This window comes from Apteryx mantelli, chromosome 6, assembly GCF_036417845.1.
Source record: "Apteryx mantelli isolate bAptMan1 chromosome 6, bAptMan1.hap1, whole genome shotgun sequence".
Taxonomy (NCBI): Eukaryota; Metazoa; Chordata; class Aves; order Apterygiformes; family Apterygidae; genus Apteryx; species Apteryx mantelli.
In genome coordinates this window covers 46,638,797-46,663,796 of record NC_089983.1, presented here as the reverse complement: position 1 = coordinate 46,663,796, position 25,000 = coordinate 46,638,797, and the positions used below count along the sequence as shown (strand labels likewise).

General features: G+C 40.1%; 1 protein-coding gene across 3 annotated transcripts in view; it reads left to right on the top strand.

Moving 5' to 3' along the window:
• ZEB2 (zinc finger E-box binding homeobox 2) overlaps positions 1 to 25,000 on the top strand; it is a 128,805-nt gene that overhangs the window by 84,697 nt on the left and 19,108 nt on the right. For 2 of the 3 annotated variants that reach the window (XM_013959677.2, XM_013959678.2), the window contains exons 3-8: positions 526 to 597; positions 6,833 to 7,021; positions 7,705 to 7,919; positions 10,389 to 10,497; positions 11,673 to 13,645; positions 15,712 to 15,892. In XM_013959677.2, the coding sequence (XP_013815131.1) occupies positions 526 to 597; positions 6,833 to 7,021; positions 7,705 to 7,919; positions 10,389 to 10,497; positions 11,673 to 13,645; positions 15,712 to 15,892 (2,739 nt within the window). The remainder of the gene's footprint in view (positions 1 to 525; positions 598 to 6,832; positions 7,022 to 7,704; positions 7,920 to 10,388; positions 10,498 to 11,672; positions 13,646 to 15,711; positions 15,893 to 25,000) is intronic. The other variant, XM_013959680.2, reaches the window with a different exon arrangement.

Sequence of the window (25,000 nt, the reverse complement as noted above, 5' to 3'; positions counted from 1 at the left end):
TGCCCACAGTTGAAAATTTGTTACATTTCTGCACTGCTTGATATTAACACATGCATTGCTTCAAATGAGGTTAAAATGACGATGGCAACTCAAGAGATCTATGAGATGATAGATAGAAATAGAGATATAAGATCTTCTTATATCTTCCTTTTATATTTGCTGTTTCTTCCAGGTATAGATCTTTCAGCATCTGCTAACTGATTATTTTTTTAAATAAGAAAAAAAATCCCTTTTTAACATGAGACTGCTTAAGAGATTTGATATTGGGAAAAGCCCTTCGTTTGCCCCGAACAAATAGTACTGTTTTCCACCACTTGCTGTAATGTTTAAAGTAAATAAGTTCTTGTCCATGTAGCACTACTGAATTCATTCAATTCCCAGAACAAAGCCATTGTATAGAGGCCTACAACAGGCCTTTTTCTGTTTCCTTTATAAGAATCTTCCCTGTTACTGCAATGTGCTCGCTAGTTTTGTAAGCAGTTCAATAATGTGCAAATGCTAAAAATGTGCATGCTTATTTCACAGAAGAAATGAAGGAAGATTATGACACTATGGGGCCTGAAGCCACAATTCAGACCACTGGAAACAATGGTACAGGTAAGGTTTTGGCTTATTTGAACATCACTTTTGTGTTATGTCATTTAGAATTAGCTGTGCATGAAGAAAAGAAGTGACAGAACAATTTCTTTCCTGTTTTCAGTTTAACAATTGGGAAATGTTTACAAAATTCTCCTATTTTTAAATTTTTCACAATTCAATCGCAACGGTACAGTGAAAAATTCATTCAGTGAAAGTCTCTGCCCCCCCAGCCCCAACCACCACCCTGTGATGTTTCAGCCCCTAACTCATTTTAACAGTATCCTTGTAAGCTAATAGTTTTCAGCAGCATGAGGAGATGTTTTCCCAGCAAGGGTGAATATCCTATAGTTTAAAGTAGCTGGACCAAGATACAGTAGTCGTTTAATGAGAGAGACTGTACAAAGAGCTTGATAATGAGGATGGGGTGCACTCTTCTTGGCAACCCCAGATTCGCATGGTACACAGAGTAAGCTACTTCAGAGACTGCAAACATCTTTTCAGAAAGACACGCATAAACCCCTTACATAGATACACAGACACACACACTTTAAATGCATATTTATGAGATTATTATGTTTCTAGCTAATCTTTTTTTTTTTTTTCCACTTTCCACATCTCCTTCTTTCCCCTCTTCTTAGAAATCAATACATTTTGTGGAACAAGAAAGGGGACAGAGATATTTAGCAGGCATCATCCCTGTGCCATCTCTTTTTTCTCTAGCTGAGAAAAAAACAGCAAAAGGTTTCTGTTACTATTTTTTAATCCAAATGAATTTTGGGGTTTACGATGTTCTTTCCAAAGGCCATAAGACCCTTTTCGATCCTTAGCACAGCTGAATTCCATACATTACACAATGTTTATTTTGCATTTTGTTTGAGTTATGATTTGAGATGTTGCAGATAGTCCTTATCTACAGGGTTAAAAGTAAATGGTTTCTAGTATAAGTACACTTCTATACATTGCATTATGATATTTAGTTCATAGGTAATAACCTCTAGAAATGTTACTGTAAAAGGTGATACCTAAGCATTGCAAGGATTTTATTACTCATACTTTCCTAATGTTGGCAACACCCACACAGAATCCCCAATCTTCGTATTAAATAACACAAGAAATTTACTTTCTAATTCTTGAGAGGGAAAATAATAGAAAAATAAAACCATGTCAGTGCTTTTTTCATATATTAGATTTATTATGCATGAAAAGAGAGTGGCACAGAGTCACAGTTTATCATTACATATATACTTAATGATGTTGCTGTACAGAACTGCATGCATACGTATTTTAAAGATTTTTTTTTTTCTAACAGACGTTAATAATGTGACAAATTGTATTTAGCACTTGGAGAAACAGGACTTTAAAAGATGTCTGATTCAGAAAAAAAGACTTGATGGTTATCTGAATTACCATTACCAGAGCCTTGAGGTCCCCTATCAGGCCGTGTGACTTCCTTTGCACATATTTTCCTTACCATAACAGGCCTTGACTCTCTCGTGCTTGCAATGTGGTCTGCTTGAGGGCGAAAACTTTGTGTCCCCTTAGCCCCTTCCTTCCAGTATCTGATGGACCCTTCTGTGGGTTCTCCTTCGGCCTCACTACACGGTGCAGACTAGTGCAGACCATCTCAGCAAGCCCAGCAGCCAACCCTCTGAAACAAGCCCTCGTCTTCACCCACTCCGGGGGTGTGGTAGGTCCTGCCGCTTCTGAAAGCTGGTAGAAACCATGCTTCTGGGGGAGAAGCTAAGGGTTCCCCTTATCTGACTGGTGCATTGGAAACTCACATTTCAAAGACCATTGTAAAAGGTCTGCATTTAAAATGTAAAAGTTACTCTGGGCGTTACATCCACCAGCAGCAGACGTTCCCCAAGTGTCCTATGCAAAAGTCACCACCTCCTCTTTACTCGCAGCAAACGGCTATTTGCTCCAATGGGTGGCTTGCTTAAATAACCATTAAGAGTTGTCTGATACTCTGCTAGTGTTAATTCAAATCTTTAATCACTAAACTATTCAGAGCCATCTCTCGTAGCAGAGACTGGTGTCTAGGTAGTTTGGGTAGAACATATTTCTACAATGGATGCAGTCTCCATAGTCTCTTAAGAGTGATGTCAGATTATTTAGTCATATTAAATCATCTGATAAACGAAATGTCTTTGCTAATCTTCTCACTGTGAGTGAAAGATGCCAGGTGACAGGAGCTGTGAAGTCCTTCACACACAGCATGGTAACAGCAGAGCAAGCAACTGTGAAAAAAAAAACCCAGACTAGCTTGTTCAGGTGTGTTGACCATTATTTGAGGAGAAAAGAGGTGAGGTCAGTCTAGGAGGTGTTTGAGTGCTTCCTGATGATTTTGAGAGAAGTTCAAAGTGTTCTCCTTCAGACCTCCCATTGCAACAAGGCTTTGGCCCCGTCTGCTGACTTAGTTCACCTCAGTGTCTTGCCTCAGTCTTTGCCTGCAGGTAGTCATTAGTTCTCAGTGTGGTTAGAGCAGTGAAGGGTATTTAATAAGGATATTTAACAAAATAGCTGAGGGGAGACCCAGTGGAAGAAGGAGCAGATCAGCAATTCTGTCTTCAGCGAAGTCCGTGTTGCAGTGACCTTCTGGCATCAAGGAGGGCCATCTGGGGCTTCTTACAGGCTAACGTCTGGATGGGCCAGCACAGTCTCTCTCTTGTTAGGACAACTTGTTCCCCTTCACTGACTCCTCAGCGTGGTACCTCAACAACCTAGGGTGCACTCTGAAGTGGAGAATACAGTTTCAAACTCAGGTCATTCACATACAACTAACCACAAAGTTGCTGTGGGTGCACGCAACAATCAGGGAGTATTTTTAGTACCAAATCCATTGCGGCATGTCGTTAGCAGAGAAAGAAAACTGAAAGAAAAGTTCCCGTTATTAAATTATTCTGCTATTGTCAGAGTGGCCACTTCCTAGTGGTGCTTAAAAAAAATATATCTTGTTATCCATACATTAATCAACTGCATTTTTACAATGAGCCACGGAGGCTTTATAGAGGAAAAAACAAAAGTGACCATTAGAGTGAAAATTATATTTCAGGCTTTAGTCCTGCTAAATTAATTTGTAAATATATCTGGGGATCTCTGAAATGATTACTTGGCAAAATGATGTTTCGTAGAAACTGTTTTTAAAATGTGAACAGATAAATTCCTATGGTTTATTTTATTTTACCTGGTTCTGTTATTACAACAGAGATGTTTGCAGAAAGGAGATTAACAAATTCCCTGCAAACAAACAACAAACTTCCCTGGTTTAGATTGCTAACATCTGACAAGCTCTGAATAGGGATTTCTTAATATAATTTAAAGAAGGAAAAAAAAAAAACCTTCAGGGGAGAGGAAAACAGAAGTAAAACTTGGCAGGTTCGAAGGATAGGCCGTTTTCAGACTGTAATCTGTGTGTACCAATGGGGGCCTCTCACTTCCTGGCTAATGAAGGCTGTGGTTTTATTAGCTTTGTTTGCGATTAAAGGCAGCTATCACCATCTTGCAGTAAGAGTTCCCACACAAAAAGACATGGTCTCCCAAGCTCCTTGAACCTGTCCCTCACGTTATCTTTAAAAGGCCCCAAATACCTCCGAAGACAGTTTCCCCCTGTGTGTTTTTATTTTTATGTGGCACGACCGCATCAGCCTTTGGGGCTGAAAATATTTCTACTCTCCAGGCTCCAATAATTAATTAAAGAAAGACTTGTTTGGTGAGGTCACCTGCTGTAGATCCCACTACAGCGCTCGACTCCTGGAAGGGAACGTGTCCGTGTGTGCGGTGTCGGCCCACAAGGACTCCGGGAACATGACTTTATGCATGGAAAACAAATTAGGGTGGGGGGGGAGCAGGCCTTTCCCCCAGAAATCCAGTGAGAAACCTAATGATTATCAGATGAGCCTTTTTAGTAACACTGGGTGAGCTTCCAGAGATGCATTTTCAGTAATATAGCTGGTGAGAAGCCAGATACACGTGGTCACCTTTTGCTAGTTACGTTAATCTGTAATGTTACAGCACCGGTTGTGTTGCTTCGCTTAAGGATCTGACAGCTTTCCCACTAAATCCCCTCGTTTTTAGGGGTTTATAATGTCGACCTAAACATTTGCTTTAGCTCCCGGATTGCATGCAGAGACACAGAAGCTAAATAATCCACAGATCTGAGACCCCCAAAGCCAGCAGTATCGCAACAGTCCTTTGCAACGCACTGGAGCAGCTCCCAAGCACACTTCCAGGCGTGAAGGACCTCATGGGGGTCCTGGTTTGGGACTGCAGCTCCTCGCATTAACTCGGTCCTCGCCTGGTGGCTTGCCACGGCGAGAGTAAAAAGTGGGGTTTCCGACTAAAAGCACAATGTTGGCGCTTTGTCCTGATAAAACAGGGTCAAAGCCATAGCACGGTGCTCCTGCGTGCAGGCTGGCTCAGGCAGCCGCCATTTTGTTGTGCTTCCCTCACAGCGACAAAATGGAGGTAAGGCGCCGTGGCCCCCTGACGGCACCCCCCCTCCCCAGAGGTCACTTGGGGGCCGGGGGGAAGGTGAGGTGCTATTTCTCGTGCTGATAACAAACAATAACAAGAGCTACTGAAAGGCCAAGGAAGGAAAAATATTTTGGTTTACTGATTCCCTACAAAACCGCTGCAGCAGGGAAAGAAGTTTCCTTCTTGAAGCAGGGTCTTACGAGCTGTGCCATTTGGTCACTGTCACTAAAATGCTGTCGCACGTTTGAGAAGTCGCTCTTTTTTGTACAAAAAATAGGGCATATTTGTCTCAGGCGGAGGATTTGATTTTATCGGTTAAAGGGATGAGGTTTGCATAGCTGAATATCTACTTTTATCAATGCCAGCCAGATCAACTGTTCACATCGGGCCCTTTCAGACTTCCAGTTCTGCCACCGTCAGCAACCACACCTCATTTTTGTTGCAAATATCACCTTTCCTTTTTGTAGGAAATGGAGGCAAAGTTTTTACCCAGTTCTAAGCGCCAAGGAATTGGTTATTCTCTCATTTCCAGTGGCTAGAAACTGGTGAAATCTGGTAGGGCCTGATCTTCTTTCCTATTGCTATAACTCCTTTGATTTCCCTGAAGTTACTCCATATAACTCCCTGGTGTAAATGAGAGCAGAATCACACCATTTAATATTTTACTTTTACACGAGCTGTAGAAGAGTTTATAGCTTTGCCTCATTTTCTTATTTCACCTAAGGAGAAATACATTAAAAATGTAATCAATCATTAGCTATTCTTTTCATTTACGGCCAGTTAAAAACAAGTACCTTAAATTCCCTGCCACCAACTGTGTCTTCCAAGTCTGCTTAAAAAAAAACCAAAAAAAACACAGAGAAAGAAAATGATCTGTTCCTTTCTTTTCTGATATATTTGTATTAATATTTGTCTATAGTGTCCCAGACTTTTAAAGATCTTTCCTGTATGGAACGTTCCTACATGGAGGAGAAGAGCATATTTTTAGTAACGGGATGTTTTGTGGTTGAGAATATATTATGTTTCATGGACATTGCATGGACAATAAAAAGTCAGGTTTACATTTAAGGAAAAGGAGGAAAACTCTCGTACAAACTGTAAAAGTGGTTTTAGGCTCTGTATCCAAGTTATGGTCTAAAACATGTGGTTCTATTTGTAAAAATCTACTAAGCAAGACATTTTTTAAAGCAGTCTATTCTCCCATTGTAAATTACCCATAGATTAATTTTCCAGGGAGAAAAAAAATAAAAGGAAGATATTACAAATTCTAACGAGCACTATTTTGTTCTGAAACCATCACAAAAGAACAGGAGACAGGACATCTTTCGGAGGTGGTTGTCTTCTTAATACCTGCACATACCGTCTGTGAGGTGGTAAATGTCTCAGAGGCAAAGCTCAGGTGTGTAGGGTTTGGGGCAGCTGAGCTGCTGTGTCCATCCCAAAAGCCACCGGCTCCCCGAGGAGCTCCCTGGAGGTTCACGTTCCGCAGGTGCAGCATCACCTGCATTACTAAGCCCTCATGAACTTCCCCTGCTGCCCCATAAAGTCCATATTCTTGTTAATTTAACTGCTGGGCCTTACTTCAATCCCAGTCAGTGGGAAGCCCACTTTAATTGTATTAAGAGGCAGAGTAAGACTAATGAGAGCAAGGATCTAGCTGCAGACTGGTAGCTCCAGAACGAATGTCGGCTCTTCTCACAAGCGGCGACGTTAGGTGACCCAAGCTCTCAGGGAGGATGCACTCAAAACCCCTTCTTTTCCCCTTCTTTCATTTTAGTTAAGAATGCAAATTGCACGTCGGACTTTGAGGAATATTTTGCCAAAAGGAAACTGGAGGAAGGAGATGGGCATGCAGTCAGCATAGCAGAGTACCTACAGCGCAGTGACACAGCCATTATTTACCCAGAAGCCCCCGAGGAACTGTCTCGCCTTGGCACTCCAGAAGCCAATGGGCAAGAAGAAAATGGTGAGGCTGTAATTCATTTTTAGCCAGTATCCTGACCTCTTGCAGCTGTTGCAATTATAAATGCACTACATGCCTGGGTGTTTACCTTAAAAATTGAAGAACAGCTGCAGCGGCATGGAATTTCATGAGCAAAGATTGGGACTGTAATTTTAGTGTATTGTGATTTTTAGTCAGCAAATTCGTATTATTTTGCGGAAGAACTAAAGAGCTTAATTTAAAGCTTACTTTAAATGGGAGAAATGATGCCACCATAGTTCTAAGTTTTGGAAGTATTGAGTTTTAATGCCAAAAATATAGGCTTGCTGACCCATCACTCTCTGATTCCTTGATAAATAATTGAAAAAGTGCCCATAAGAATGATTTGGTCAATGGCGTAAGTAATACAATGAACTAAAGCTGGACTGCAAATCATCAATTGATGGAGAAAAGTATTTCTTAGTTTTGGAGCTGCCGAAGTCCTGCGAAGGAGCGAGGTCTGTAATTAATTTCCGAGAGCAGTATGAAGCGCTTCGCGCAAGTCTGCAGTGGGTGTGTACGGGGACTGGTGCGTTCTGCGGCCGGTTCGACGCGCGCGGCAGATTGCAGCGATTCCTGTCATACCATCCCGGGCAAGAAGCCCATTAGCTGCCATTGATTTCCTGACCTTTTGGCCTGCCTCTCTCTCCCCCGTCTCGGGGCTGCAGACCTGCCACCTGGAACTCCAGATGCCTTTGCCCAACTGCTGACCTGCCCCTACTGCGACCGGGGCTACAAGCGCCTGACGTCCCTCAAGGAGCACATCAAGTACCGCCACGAGAAGAATGAGGAGAACTTCTCGTGCCCTCTCTGTAGCTACACGTTTGCCTACCGCACCCAGCTCGAGCGGCATATGGTGACACACAAGCCAGGGACAGATCAGGTGGGGGGCTGGCTTTAAGTGATTTCTTTCTATAATAACCCCTTAGAGAAACGATATTGCTTTGATTGGCAATCATTATTAATTTTTCATGGCATTTTGAAGATGCAGATCTTTTAATGGTAATAGCTTTAATTGAGGTCTAAATGATTTTTTGATGGTCTCTTCTAATATGATTTAATAGTCTTATGTTCACGATCGAATGAGTGTGTTAATTTCTAATTTAGAAATTTTATTTGCACTTTAACTTGACTTTAGTTTCGTTTTTATGTTCCTCAAAAAGTGAATGAAACTGTAGCATTTTAATTATACATTATTAAACATCTCAGCAATTTTAATTCCATTTTTCACCTAGTTTTACTTTGCAGTTTTGCAAATAGGATCTCAAAGACATACTAAAGGATCTACTAATATTTTTTCATTACTTTTTGAATAACCTTTTCAATCACATAAAATTATGCATGTTTGGTAGGATCGTTTGTTAAATATAATTACACTTTCTTACAATAACTCTTACTACAGTACATATAGGCTATTGTGTGTGATTATACCACTAACATATGCATGCATTACAATTGTGGCATCACTATAATTTTTATAGCCCGGCAGCAAATATCTAATAAATCAAAGCAATTTTTCATGATTTGATGCATGTAATATGGTATCACTGTTGCATTTAAGGAAATGCTGTGTATTTCAAACAGGTGACTGAGCTTTTTTGATGCTTACTCATAAAGCAGATTGTCAAAAGAGCTGTATCACAAAACTCTTCATATACTACAGGAAAAACTGCTTCTGTCCTCGCTAGAGAATTACTTCTGAAAACCAGTGTTATGGAGGGTTGTAATGGAAACTCAAATGGCATGTTTAAAACTTAAATAAATAGATATGTGCATTGTGTCAAATTATAAAGGCTTTATGCCATATTTATTTTTCTTAAATAACCGAAAATCATGATCAGCTGTATTTCTCTTGGTAGGTTTTTCTCAGCATAAGGTAAATTCAGTTAGGCAAACACACATCTTCTAATCACACAATTTTGCAATTAGCATTTTTAAGAGAACCGTATCTTTTCCTTGATCTTAAATCAATATAAATGATTCTGGAGCAGTTTCTCATATTCTTTCCTTCTCAGGCTTTTCTGGTAGACAAACACATTTCCACATATGTATTTTTTTAAGCTGATCCACATTAAGGTTTTTTTTTCCCCCCCTTCCTTTTGCTCCGTATCATTAAAAACACCGGGGAAAACCTCCCGATATTTACCCAACATAACCGCCTGAAATTCCACATGCGAGAGCGCGCTCGTGTTGGCGCATTATGAATGGTAGCTTTGGTGTTGAAAAGTCCCCTCATTTGCTCGTGGCATTTACAATTAGTAAATTAAAATGATTGTATCATATTAACAGTGGCACAACTAAAGTTTATAGTAGTCCTCGGAGGGCGATGGGGGGAGACAAAACAGCTGTTGCTGTTTGTTTATGCAACTCAGCAACATATGAGCACGGGTCCCTCAATGGCGCTCGGCGGGCCGGGCTCTGCTTGATCTTTGAAGGTTGCTGCTGTTTGAACAGCCCTCCCTGTGTCCCGTGCAACGCCATCTGTCTCGCCAGGAATGTGGGAAGACTCAGCACACCCTCGCAGTTGTCATACCGGCTCTGCGCTGCCTTTTTGTGTGCAGTCGGCTTTTGTGTCGGGGCTGCCCGAAACACGCTGACCTCCTACCTTGAGCATCCAGGATGGCTGTATTATTATGATGAGGATGATGATATTTTTTTTCCTCCCCTCCCCTACAATTCACAGTCACGAGGCTTTTTGTACTTGCTCAAAAAGGTCAGCTGTGTTTGATTATATCTTTCTGCTGCTTTTAACTTGTCCTTTCAGGCAACTTTCCTCTGGTTTTGCCCCTGTTGCTTAGAACAGCACTGGGGGAAAACATGGTAAGAAAGGTAACTGAAGTCTTTCCTGCTGGTCTGATCTAAAAAAAAAAAAATCAGCAGCAACTCATGCCGAAGACATAGTCTCTTTTGTCTGATAATGAATTAAACCTTAATGAAATGCCACTAACGACAGTGTTTCTGTATTTTCTACTCACACAGTAAACAGAATTTTTAAACAAGTGGAGTTCCACATGTTCAGAATCTACTAGGAATATTAAGGACCACAAATCTTCTTATAAAACAGTTTCTCTCATTGTAAGATACCTTAAAGCAACACATTTCTGATGAGAGACTTAGGAGATAATTCTAAAGCAAATATCGAATGCTCATGTGAAAGTACTTTCGCATTTGTTTCGGTTTACTGCCAACATTTTGATTTTTATTGCAACACTGATGAGACAAATAAATGTACACGCAGACCTTTTGGTCTGCTTGATAAATTCAGAGCCACATTAATTTGTTTTTGTTTTTAAACTAGAGATTCTTGGTTTCTCTTGCATAAAATTCATGTCGGTATCTTTTTTTCTCCCAGCACCAAATGCTGACCCAAGGAGCAGGCAATCGCAAGTTCAAATGCACTGAGTGTGGCAAGGCCTTCAAATATAAACACCATCTGAAGGAACACCTGCGAATTCACAGTGGTGAGTAGCGGAGGTGCTGGTGTTCTCATTTGCATTTTGTTTAATTAGCTGAGTTTTAAAGACTGCTTAAAATTTACACAGTTCTGCTTCTAGCTTCTTGGAGATACTAAGGTATTTCATAAATGATATCTGAGTCATCCTCATTTATCATGCTGTTAATACCATGGTCTTGCTGTAAGATTTTGAAATAGTAAAGCTTCTTACAAATAATATAGGTTGTTTGTGAAGCAGTTTGAGTTCAGAACCATTCATTCATTTTTGTTCAGTCAGATTCTGAAGAGTGCATTATATTTTTCATAACAAAAAGTCCCCATAAATGAAACACAGCTCATATTCTCAGATAACGAGTAAGTGAAAAATGTCTTATATTGAATGAACGGTGCATTTTTGTTCTGCTGCTTGATGCAACAGATCTGTAACAGCAAACCATGATGTGCACACAAAATTCCGCCAGGCTCTCTCCAGGCACAAATCTCCCCCTGTGCAGACATGATTATAATAGGAGGATTCAGTTTCCCATAGCATGCTCATTTTCAATATAGCTCAATTCCTTAAAAAAAAAAAAAAAAAAAAAAGAAACAAATTTGGACAGTCTGGATTTGACCTGGCTACTTTAGCCACAGGGTACTCACCTATGACAGCAGTAGTCAGTTTGGAGCCAGTCTCACACCTTGGCGCTCTATAGCTGAGCTGCAGATGGTGGGTCCAGCTGACCTCAGGACTGCTGAAATGAAGACATGTGGCCTGTCTGGCAGCAGTCATTATTAAAAACTCTTCATTTACTTTCCCAAGTGCTGACAGTAACGGAATCACCTATACTTGTGGCACTAATTTTTAAATTTGTAAAGCCGTAAAAAATCATGGTCTCTCCTTTATCAACACACTTAATGACATTAATAGCACTTTAACAGTGACACAGATACCTAAGGATTCTTTTGCTGGCACACGCACTGATGGAGCTAGTAGATGGGATCTCTCCCGTTTGACCCAGAACTCGGGCTCACCTGTAGAAAGAGAAGGATAAAGCAGTGGTAATATGTGGCTGTATTCGCAGAACCGATACTTTCCTCACTATTAATCAGAGGATTCGCAGATAATCAGTCTGATAATCAAATGCAATCACTTGCATCACAGCAACAATGATAATTAACATTTGGTTTTAATTATCATTTTAGGTGAAAAACCGTATGAGTGTCCAAACTGCAAGAAACGTTTCTCCCATTCTGGCTCCTACAGTTCGCACATCAGCAGCAAGAAGTGTATTGGTTTAATCTCTGTAAATGGCAGAATGAGAAACAATATCAAGACGGGTTCTTCTCCTAATTCTGTATCTTCCTCTCCTACTAATTCAGCCATTACACAGCTGAGAAACAAGCTGGAGAATGGCAAACCACTTAGTATGTCTGAACAAACAGGCCTACTGAAAATTAAAACAGAACCACTAGATTTCAATGAATATAAGGTTCTTATGGCCTCACATGGGTTTAGTGCAACTAGTCCTTTTATGAATGGTGGACTTGGAGCAACCAGCCCCTTAGGAGTTCACACTTCTGCTCAAAGTCCAATGCAGCACTTAGGTGTAGGGATGGAAGCACCACTACTTGGGTTTCCTGCGGTAGGCAGTAATTTAAGTGAGGTGCAGAAGGTCCTACAGATTGTGGACAACACGGTTTCCAGGCAGAAAATGGACTGCAAGGCTGAAGAGATCTCCAAGTTGAAGGTTTATCATATGAAGGATTCATGCTCTCAAGCAGAGGAACAAGGAGTTACCTCCCCCAATATTCCCCCTGTGGGTCTTCCAGTAGTAAGTCATAATGGTGCCACTAAAAGTATTATTGACTATACATTAGAGAAAGTCAATGAAGCCAAAGCTTGCCTCCAGAGCTTAACCACAGACTCAAGGAGGCAGCTCAATAACATTAAGAAAGAGAAGCTGCGAACCCTAATAGACCTGGTAACTGAAGATAAGATGATAGAGAACCATAATGTATCCACTCCATTTTCATGCCAGTTCTGTAAAGAAAGCTTTCCTGGTCCCATTCCGTTGCATCAGCATGAGCGTTACCTGTGTAAAATGAACGAAGAAATCAAGGCAGTCCTTCAGCCTCACGAGAACATGGTTCCCAACAAACCTGGAGTGTTTGTTGATAAGCAAACCCTCTTGCTGTCATCAGTACTTTCTGAGAAAGGAATGACTAGCCCCATCAACCCATACAAGGACCACATGTCTGTACTTAAAGCATATTATGCTATGAATATGGAACCCAACTCTGATGAACTACTGAAAATTTCCATTGCTGTTGGCCTTCCTCAGGAATTTGTGAAGGAATGGTTTGAACAACGAAAAGTCTACCAGTATTCAAGTTCCAGGTCACCATCACTGGAAAGGACCAGTGCCAAGGTGGCGCTGGCTGCCACCAACAACACTCCCACTAAAGACTCTTTGTCAGCCAGATCTCCAATAAAGCCTGTGGACTCTATAACTTCACCATCTATAGCTGAACTCCATAACAGTGTTACTAATTGTGATACTCCTCTCAGGCTAACAAAACCTCCTCATTTTACCAATATTAAACCAGTTGATAAATTGGACCACTCTAGGAGCAATACTCCTTCTCCTTTAAATCTTTCTTCCACATCTTCTAAAAACTCCCATAGTAGTTCTTACACTCCAAACAGTTTCTCTTCTGAGGAGCTTCAGGCTGAGCCTTTGGACTTGTCTTTACCAAAACAAATGAAGGAACCCAAAAGTATTATAGCCACAAAGAACAAAACGAAATCTAATAGTGTAAATTTAGAACACAACAGTGTTTCTTCATCATCTGAAAACTCAGATGAGCCACTGAACTTGACTTTTATCAAGAAGGAGTTTTCTAATTCAAATAATCTGGATAAAAGCACTAACCCAGTATTTGGTATGAACCCATTTAGTGCCAAACCTTTATACACAACACTTCCACCACAAAGCGCATTTCCCCCAGCCACTTTTATGCCACCAGTCCAGACCAGTATTCCTGGGCTGCGACCATACCCAGGACTAGATCAGATGAGCTTCCTACCACATATGGCCTATACTTACCCAACTGGAGCAGCTACTTTTGCTGATATGCAGCAAAGGAGAAAGTACCAGCGGAAACAAGGATTTCAGGTAAATTGTCATTGCAACCAATTTATTTTGAAAAGCTAGCATTTAGTATGTTGTGATGTGTCCTCTTACAGGAAAAATAAAAGTTATATTAAGCATTTTGACAGAATTAGCAGGGTTTATTTTAGTCTGAACTTGCAAAAATGTAGTGGAGTAGGAAAACAAATTGAAATTAGCTTAGGAGTGCTTTTACTCAGGTTCAGAAGCAGTATCAATACCTTTGAACAAACATAATGCTTATCATTTTATTAAGAGGTGAGTTGTTCTTTATTAGAACTGTATATAAATAATAATGTCCTTGAGAATCCCATCCTGCGGAAAAAAAATGAAAACTTTGGAGGGAAACAGTTCTCTGCAGGGTTCCCCTCATGGTGAGCATAGCTACATTTCACCCCTGGGAAAAAAAGAAGTAGGGGAAAGCTCTTGGGACTCACCCACACATTTGGGTGAAAAACCATAGCCCTCTAAGCAGGGGTCTCATAATAGTTCTAGCCCATTAAAGCTCCTCAGAGCTTCCTTCTTCATAGTTTTGGGGGGCTGCTCACCCACTGCATGCAGGAAAGGCTTTGTCTCTTCTCATGAGTTTCCGAGGGTCTGAGAAATATTGATGCATTGCTTCACATCAGGCCATCTTTCAACCCACCTACTGCTGGTTGCAGACTACCAGTCCTTCGATCCCTGCCAGTCGTCTGGAAAAGCTGCTAAGAAATCCAGAGATTAACAGAAATTATCTGGAGAGGTAGCAGCTAGGGCCCTTAATTATACACAAAGTCTTTCTACGGGCATATAATCTGTGTCAACATCTCTTCTTGCCTGGGTACAACTAGTCCCAGAGTCAATCTATAAACAGTGAAGGATTTCACCACTGACATGCCTATAGCAAAGAGATGGTCTAGAGAAGTCACATACTTTTATAGCTTTCTGCTGGGTGTATTCAGATATAATATACAGAGTTTAGTTAAATGAGATTAACTGATTATAGATTAATAATTTTTCTTACATTTGCGCATGTTCCCCTATGTCCTATTACAGTCTATTAGTAATTTTACTGGCTAGTAAATGTTTTATAGTTTCAAATGTGAAAATCAGGTATGGTTTTACACTCCAGGCTGTAATCCCTCTTTGCACAATAGGAGCATAAATAGCACTGCACCTCCATAACAGCTGTTCGACTATTCCAATTTACAGTACATCTGCCCTCTTTGTAAATGTATTTAAGCCTATTTAATCTTCTCTAATATTAATTAGTGCAAACCTAGTCTAAGAAAACCAAACTGTGTGATAGCAAATGGAAATGTATGTTATCATGCAAGTTTGCACTCTCTTTGGATCAAGACAAAATAAATATCAAGAAATTTAATAATTTACTGATCCACATTCATTATTGCTTAATGCTGAAGGCTGTTTTAACATAGATAGAACATTGATAAAAAGTGTTATTAATATTCCCTATTTCAAATTACAAAATTAAATATAAAAATATAGCTTGAGGCCTTTAGTCGGGAGACATACATTTAAATGGATTGCATAATAATAACATTTGTACCTAAATATAAAATTCAATTAAAACCTTTCTACAGATACAGAATATATCCAAGTTTCAATGTTTTGAAAGGAATGATCTCTTAGCTGTTACTTACACTTATTCCTTTAAAATATTACAATACCTTTTATGGTCCATGAAGAGGGTCTCCCCTTTGTGTTTTCTGCTTCTCAGAAATATTTACTATCTATGATATATACTGTCTGTTTATGTAGATCATTATTATTACAGAATGTTCAGAAAGAGGAAGTTTTTTAAGCTGGTTAAAGACCGAGGAGGACAAGGGTCCTTATCAGTTCCAAAGTTCCCATCAGCCGTAGTTATTATTGCCACAAATAAGCTCCCAAGCTAAAAGAGAGCAGTCATAGTCGTATGCGTAATGATAATGATTTTATCCGGCGGAGAGCCGCAGTAGATATTGTTTTGACTTTACTAAATAGTTCCCTCCAAAAAAAGGGGGGGTTGTGAACAGGCAGAGGCTGCAGGAGGCACAGTGTTTTACGTGCGCGGTGTGGTTACCTCGCAGGGAGAATTGCTTGATGGCACACCAGACTACATGTCAGGCCTCGATGACATGACAGACTCTGACTCCTGTCTGTCCCGAAAGAAGATCAAGAAGACAGAAAGTGGCATGTATGCGTGTGACTTATGTGACAAGACATTCCAGAAAAGCAGTTCCCTTCTGCGACACAAATATGAGCACACAGGTATGAATGTCTCATACATGGAGTTAAGAGTTTCATTGCATGCTATATTTCACAATATTTAATGAGTGTACACGTGTGACATACAGTTTGGCCTATGCTGAGACTTTCAATAGGGAAGAAATAATGTGTTTTGCTTAGCTCAGTTCAACTTTTTTCTTGTTTTTTCTTTCTGTTTTTTTGGTGGGGGACTGTTGTATTATTTATTTCTCTCTTGATGTCTTTTTTGGCTCACATAAAATAAAAAGAAAACCTCCACAAGCTTTGAGGTGAATCTTGCCAGGTACTGAGTGATCTCATCTCAGGCTGAATGCAGTGGGAGTCGTGGCATTCAGCATCTCGCAGGATGAGTCCTTATGCTAACACGTTTCAAAGAAGGCAGGTACTAATACTGTGTTCATTTACCAAGAAGTAAAACTTGGTCAACACAAAGTCTGACATGGGAGGGAAGAGTGACAGTGTATTTCTTGTTTCTTAGACACTATCTGACCCTGCACCATTTAATCCGATAGAAAAACTTCCCCTGACGTTAGCAGTGTAAGAACTCACTCTCGCTGAGCTATCTGAAAGTAAACAGATCACAGAGGTGGCTCTCGCAGTGATTCACATGCCAACGGTGGAAGCAGGTTGCCTTTTGCTTTTTCATTTTTCTGTTAATGCTCAGGGAAGTTGTTCTTCTTTCCCCAGTAGGAACTGATTTAGTCTAGTTAAAAAAGCTTGCCATAGCTTACTGCAGATTATCCATTTAAAATAAATTTGGGGTTGAAAAAGACCCACCATGCCACCTATGCTGGCCGTGGCTCTCATTGCAGACAGTGCTCCCTTCCCTGCGGGCAGCCAGGACAGCAGTGAGCCTGGAGGTGGAAAGCTCCCCAAAGGAGATACATCAGCTCCACATGTTTCGGTTAGGGCAAAACAGGACTAGAGCTCCCCAAATAATAAAGATATCAAGTTAGACAAAGGGAATGTGAATTATCATGTGAATTACTGTGCAGCAGGACATAAACCAACCTCCAGCTTCCTAGAGTTAGAAAAAGCTTACACAGGAGGAAACTCTCCTTAACTTTGAAAGCTGAGTCCCACTTCAGGAAATGAAGCAAGTCACATCATTCTTCAGTCTCACCATGTGATGGTAAAAAACTTATACCTCTCTATTAATACATCTTCCAGGCTGCACATAACCATTTGGCATTTCACATATGAAAAATTTACAATTCAGAAGTGGACTGTGTCTTTAAAAAATTCTCTACTTTGTTATTTTTCCTTCTTATATTTTTCTTCCAAAATTTAAAGCTAATCCCACACAGGAATATAAAAAAGGAAGTTAAAATACACGTGGGATTAGGCAAGAAAATTGAAAGCAACATTTTGGACTAGATCAGCCAGTTCATTGGTGGAATGTGCTTCCCACTACATTATTCAGATCAAATTGTTTATTCAGTAGAAGAAGCTTTGAAGGCTTTACGTCCCTGCACCTTTCCTCTCCTGAATGATTTTATTACAGCCATCTGCAAACATTATGGCTTACTACACTACTACCGTAAAGCTCTTATGTTAGAACTGGCCTTCATATATATCGGGATCTGGACATATGGTTGAATCCCATAAAGTTGGTAGTCCATAAGGTCGACAGACATATGGTTGAAAGGCTGAAAATCTGACAAGCTGAAATGTGTGCAATCACCTTGATTTGCAAAATAAACTGCATTTGTAAAAGCAAAAATATGTTCTGGTCTTTAAGTAGAATGGGAACCTACTGCCTGGAAAAATATCGCACAGCTATGACGTATTAAATTTTCTCTCTCTTCTTTACTCTGTCCCTTTTGGCTTTTCAATTGCATGTCTGTCAATTTTATGGGATTCAGCCTTATGATCCAGAACACATATATGGTGTCATATTTAATACAGTAGAACTGCAGTTCATCATAAAGCTCTAGTGGCATTTAGAGACAGGAAGGATGGTCTTGTGGCAAAAACACAGGCATTGAAGCTGAGAGATCTGTGTCCTTTTCTGCCTTGCCACAGACTTCCTCTGTGAATCTGAGCAAATTGCTTAATCTTTCTCTCACCTTCACCTATCTTTGAAGTAGGGAGAAATGATACAAGCCTACCTCTCTGGGATGCTGTAAATCATAATTCATGCATGCTGAAATCCTCAGATGGACCTTGCTATATAAAGTGTGAAGTATTATTAAGAATGCGTTTGCTTTTATGGAACCTCCACACATCATATTGTTGATAGAGGTATTCAGGTGCTCTGAAGACTTTGTTTGGCTAGCCTTGATAACTCATTCTTTGAACTTTGGGAGGCGGATGTATTAGGACTTTTGCTAATGATGTAGCATGAATCTTAAGCGAAGCTCTAATTAACGTGATAGTTTTGGAAAAAGCTTGTAATTGCATTAATAATATATATGCCAAATTGCGGTCTGTGTTTGATGCAAGAAACTGAATTGAAAATAGTATTATCTTCTGGATTTAGGGTCATTATTAGAGCAGGGCCAAATTTTCAATCAACACTTTTGAAACTTAAAAAGTCAAAAAACTTTGTTATTAAGTATGATTCTATTTTCCGACCAGCTGATTAGTATCCATTGTTACTTCAATAAAAACATCTTAGGAGGAATTGGAACACTTGCTGTCTGTCCTGGAGAAGCACGAGTAGTGGGTGCTGTCTTCATACTGATGTCCTTTTTCCTATGTTAAAAATGTCTTTTCTTCTGATCTTTGACCAATCAGTTAGATTTTTCTTTGTCACCACTTTTCATGGTCCACATACATAACTGCAACCAATGCCAGAATGAAGGTTAAAGAGTCAGATAGAGAAGGCCACAATCTTGCTTTGCAGTTCCCAAAGACTGACCCACAAAAAGTCTTTGGAGCAAAAATAAACTTGGAATAGGAATTATATATAAAAATAATAAATGATAAAAATAAACTTAAATAGGAATGTTGCAGATACTGTGGCGGAGTTGAGCTTCCCTGCCAGGGCAAGAGAAGAGTGGGATTTGGCCAGTGTTCTGTGTCAGGCCATTAACTTTCGGTAGGACCATGTGGCTGCAGATTGAAGACCTCTCTGTGATTACCTCTGTACGCTGTGCCTGCTACAGCTTGAACACAGTGGAAAATGGGGCTCAAATTCTACAATCCAGAATTTTTAACTTATGCAGTATTAGCAGTATTCTTCTATAGGTTCTCACTTCACGTGGACAAGGAAAACTTACTGCATTACTGCAGTGAGTGAATTGCATTGGTTCTGTGGTTGATTTGTAATTTGGTATAGAGTCCAGCAGTTGCTGCGGGACTGATTTCTGCCAACTTCATTTCAGGATGTCATTTAATTTTAACAGGAGCTTTGTGTTCATTTTAGAGTTTGAGCTTCATAAGATTCTATGTCTATAAATCAGATGATGCAGTACTGTAATTAGGGTTTAGAGCATCCTAGGTAGTGTAGGAAATCAGTGCTCAAATTTTCCTGTGGAGACTTGTGAACCCACCCTGACTTTGGTCGCATGTTGAAATTAGCTGAGCAGATACTGCTTCATTTCCATTTGTGTCTGAGCTCAGATTTCTACAAACTACTTTGCACAGGGTTCAAGACACTTTCATTGCTAAAAATGGAAGAGGATGATTGTCTTTATGGCAAAGCATTGGTGCCATTTGGTGATCAAAAAGTGTTTGCATTGCAGATAAGCAGGAAAAGCTGTAGTGGGCAAATTAGCAGAAGACCCAACAGAATGGAGCACCTAGAAATAGAGAGTCCTGACTGCTGGGTCATTATCTGCCCTGTGCCATGAATGTTGTGCTGGGCTGATTCAGGAGTAAGGTGAAGGTTAGCGTCTGCTCTGCCTTCCTCACGCCCATGTCTGCTGTACCCAGCAAATGCTTTATTATAGCTTCAGGAGGAAACTTGCAGTGTGCCTGCTCTACAACAAAACCTGGAAGCATTTCTTCAGAATCCTACCTAGAAATTTTGGATCCTTTCATTGTTGTTCTATATTACATCACATTCTATTTTATTACTTGTGTGGGCTGTTGAGGGCCTCATAGCTGTACTAGTGCTTTCATCTTTTCCTTTTCCACTGTATATTTTATTAAGACCTCTTTTTTATTTTTGTAGCTTTCATGCTGATGCAAGCACTGGTTTTATTTCCAGATTGATTCTGTAAACTAAATATTGTTCTTGAGCTTGGTAGCAAATCAGCTTTCTCTGGCTAGTATTTTGAATTCCCAGCTCAGGAGTTTTCTTTATTTAGAGCTTGATTCATAAAAAATTTACATGCTATTTTTTCTTGCTTTACTCTGATACAAGTTTAGTATTCCCCATTTTACACTCAAATAAAGAAAAAGGGGTATATTCGGCACTTGTGAAATTTGTTCTGGAGACAAGGTCTTCTATTCAAAACAGAACAGGTGCAGCTTGAGCAATTATATATAAATTGCATTATCTTGCACCTTTGACTGCTTCGCTGTGCTCTGGCCACTAATCCATCTCCACTGGGACAACATCTAACATCCAAGCCCCCAAGCAGCTTCAAAGAACTGCCTTTAAAAAATAAAAACAAACTGTCACAAAAATGTTTCCTTCTTTCTTCCCAAGAGTGGGATTTCTCTTTGGCCCCCTCCCACAGAAAAAAACCCATTTGCCTCAGGCAAAGGATGGGTGATATTTAGTTGGGGACCAGTGACAGCTTATGATCTAATCTCTTATGACTTGCAGGGCTAGATATACAAGTGTTATACCACTGAAAATGAGAAATGTATAGTTTTTTTTCAGTCAAACACTTTTAGTCCAGGAAGATTGAGAGATATGTGCTGTTAGAGATTCTTTTTAACCAAAGTGCAATTTTAGAGACTTTGAAAACAGATTAGTTATAATTTCCTGCCTGTAAAATGAGCACAAGTCCCTGTGGGAGCCTCTTTTTGCAGACGGTGGAATACAAAGAAGTCCAAATATTTCCTTTAAATGTTTGAGAGAGATTTATCATCTAGTTTCACTGTAAAATGTGACATACATCAGGCATCCACCTGACAACACACAGCGGTACACACAGTGGTTTCGTGAGCACTCATTTGAGTTGCCTTGCATAACTCACTACTAGCATCATCAGCCGTGACCAACATGGTGAGGTCATCTCAGATGAGACTGGGTAAAACCTTTAGGGTGGGATTTCCAAAACTGCTTCCTCTTGATCCACCTCTACTCCACTGTTGTTTTGACACTGAATGACAGTACTCTTATACATAATATTGTGTCTTATCTAAATAGTTGACAGACAGAGAAGCAGAGACTACCTACAGTTGTAGGGTTCTCCCCATCCCTAGTGTCAAACACTTCATTTTTGTTTCGTGGCCTACTAATGCATTGTAGTGATTACGCACTTCTTTTAAATGGTTGAAATACTGAGTTTTGCACACAGGAAAAAAATCTTCTGCAAATATTCGGAAACCTGATACATTTAAAAACATATTTCAATTACTGTTGTAACAGCTGCATGCTATGCACTGTTAAGGTATGTTGTGTGGTGTCTGAACAAAGAACTTTGCTTAAGCTGTCATGATCAAAAATGCACATTTGGGAAGTCCTTAGAATGGATGCAAGTGATAGACTAAATAGGTCTAATATCTTTTTAGTAATAAAAGAAATTAATGTGAAAATATTAATATTATTTATAAAATATGATGATTCCCTGCAAGGCTGCCTCTGTGCTGGCTGGAGTGAGGCCCCAGGCAGGAGGAACGGGAGGTACAACGTTTAAGGAACTTCCCATATAAAGGAAGAGGAACGTAGGCAAAGACTGAGGGACTGGCATGTCACCTAGTCCCTGGGAAAGGTGGATGGAGGCAAGGGGCTGGCCAAGAAGCAGTCAAAGAGAAGCAGTCAAGATGATAGACTTCTGTTTGAGGAAAGCAAAAGCACTGGGCGACTAGATCAACCACAACTTGAAGAAGAGAGAAATTTGGAGTGAGAAAGAAGGGTGTAGTATACATGAAAAGAATTAGGAAATTTGAAGCAAAGGAGAAGGAGCATTGTGGAGAAGTGGAACAAGGCAAGGTTTGAGCTTCTAGATTATAGGGAAAAGTAAGTCAGAGGGAGGAACTGAGACAGCGTGGGTGGAAGTTCAGTGAGGAGAAGGACATAAAAAAAAGGTGCAGAGGAAAAGCAGAAGGTCTATGAGGAACAAAAGAGGAACAAAATTAGCAACTATTGAGATAGTTGCAGCACTAGCAAAAGGACTGTAACATGTTGATCTGAGTGGGCTCAAGATGACAGTTGAGAAGAGGTAGGAATGCAGACAGGCATATTTGGTGCATGCAGCTGGGCTCCTGGTAGCATTCAGAAAGTTCCCACCTCGCCTGCGAGGGCTTTTCTTCTGTCAGGGTTGAAATAGCCGTTTCCATCATGATATACATGTTAAATTGCCTTTATACACCTCACTGAGGAAAGGGTGCTTAGATCAAAATTACTTTGGGATTTTTGAGCTAATCTGAATAACTCACTTGATCGTGCTAAAATCTCTTGAGCTAAAATTGTGGGATTACCACCTTCATGACGAGGTTGTGTTCAGAATCAGAAGACAGCCTGCCTCTGACTTTGGATCCAATTCAAACCTGAGTCAAAGCTGGAAATTCAAAGCCAATATACCTGCACAGCTCATAGGGTTTGAGTCCAGGGTATATATTTTTTTATCTTGACTTTCAACAAACAGGTAGAATTTGAAGAAACACATATTTAGGAAACAGATCATAAAAGCAACACTGCAATAATTCAATATATTGAGCTTGAATTTTAAACTTTACTGTAAAGGGAAAAAAAGGAAAAAGGAATCCAGTGTGTGTGCAAACTTAGGAAACTTTTGTACAAAGAAATGTAGTTTAAGTCTGAATTTCCAGGCATCCACTAATTTCCCTGTCACTCAGGTTATTTTATCTGTGGTTTCTCCTGTATTTTCCTTCCTGCCAGATCTCCCCTTCATTTCATAACATACAATTTTTGGCTTTCTTGAGCATTTGTTAATCGCACCTTATTAAATGTGAACTTTCACAGTGAAACTCAAGGGTAGCTGTGACTAGATTGGTCAAAAAATTAGCATTTTCCCTGCTATCCGTTCTTAGCAACTTTGTTGCAAAAGTGAACTTTGTTTTATGCTTGACTTTCTCTGCTCTTGTGAACTGGCAGCAACTGTAAAAGAAAAGAAAGCAGAACAGATTCATAAAGGAAGAGCTTGAGTTTTCCTGGAAGTTGAGATCTTTCAGTGTTCTTAAAGCATTTTGCTGCTTCCTGCTGGATCTCGGTCCGCGGTGGTGCTGCCAGTGATGGGAGCCCGCCTGTCTGGCCTCTTAGCTCCGTTGGAATTTTCTTGCCTACCCTCCATCGTGCTTCCCCGATCACCCCTCCGCATATGCAGTTCAAAATACTTTCTATGGCCAAGCTTCTAGTCCTTATTCTTGTCGTTGTGTCTCTTTCTCTCCCAGTGCTTGCATCTTTAAGAATTAGTGAAATGCCACCCTTTTACAACCAACAGGATGGGAGGGCTCGTGGGTGAAGTTTATTCCTCTTCTGGTCACGTGCCACATTAGCTCAGTATGAGCAACACTACCAGGGAATCAGTCCATTTTGCCAATAAGTTTCTAAAGATCTGCTCTAACAATAAAACATGCAAAGCAGGGCTCTGTCATTTTAATACATGTAAAAATAGTATAAAATATAAAATAATGACTAATTGGCATTGTGTTTGCTTGCATAGTTGTACAACTCTGCAGTATTCAGCTGAATGACACTAAGCTTATAATTTGACATTTCGAAAATAAAAATCTGGCTGAACATACTAATGTTTGATTTTATTTTTGCCTTCTGAAATCTAAGTTTGTTTGGTGATTGGTCTTCACTAATTCCAATCTTTGCACCATATGTTATGTCTGGATATCTCACGGTTGCATCATGCTTTGCTGAGTTTTGTCGTGTGGCATCATGCTGACAAGTATTTTTTGTCAGCTCTATTTTGGAATTAAGCTTTCAGTATGGCAGTTCTGGAAGGTGTTGAAGGCATTCCTGTGCTATTTGTGGCCTGGGATCAACCAGATGTGTTTAGGCTTGGCACTGGTTTTGAGTTTCAAACATTGGTTAGAAACTGCCTGAAATGCCAAAGGAAATACTGTTTTCTGCAGCTTAACACTACTTCAGCACTCAGTGAGTGGCTGACAACATTTTATTTAGAAACCCTTATGCTTCTGTGGCAGATGTATATATTTGTATTTGCTCACTTGGGAAAAAAATCTTGCAGTCCTCGAGGTGGGTGGAAGGGGGCTTTTTTCCCCCGCGTGAGGGCTGGGGGACTGGGCTTAAATTTGTCACCGTTGGCTGCTGTGGACCTAAACCCGTTCCTACTGTCAACTGCAAATTTCTTACCGACTCAAAGAGCACCAAGCTCTCTGCCTTATTGTCACTATAAATATTCGCAAGAGCTAGTACGTAGTGAGCCACTGTTTTTGGTGCTATACGAGCAGACAGGAAGACAGGATCCTCAAGGAGCAAGCGGAGCAAGGGAAACGCTGACTGCTCGTTTCAAGCGCTCGGGGTACTCACGTTAGAAGGCAAAATGCAATGTCAAAGCTGCCCTGATGTGTTCATATTGTTTTGTTGTAGGTGGGGAAGGAGAAGTAGTAAAGTGGTTTGTTTCTCGGTGCTTGTTATCTCTTGCTCCACATTCAATTCCTCAAGTCGCCGTGCTGTTTGTGACAGCAATGATCGATTCCGTAGCACCAATTCCAAAGTCACAAAGATAGGATGTTGACTTCCTGCTATTCATAAGCAACGTACACAAATAAAACATTAAGAAACAAAGGTCTTCTCTACATGCTAATCTCTTTAGCAAGGGGGAAAGAAATACAGCATGTATATGATACTGTCAGCAGAATTATTTATAAATAGGGATATTTTTCAAACATTTTCATGGGTGTCAGCTGCTCTCTAAAGCTGCCAGTTTTCCATTGATGTTCTATGAGTCATTTTCTTTATTATCCTTAGCTGCTTGAGTAAAATTACTACAATCAAAAGCATCCAAAGTCTAAGTTATAATATAAATGGTTTTTTTTGTTTGTTTCTGCAAC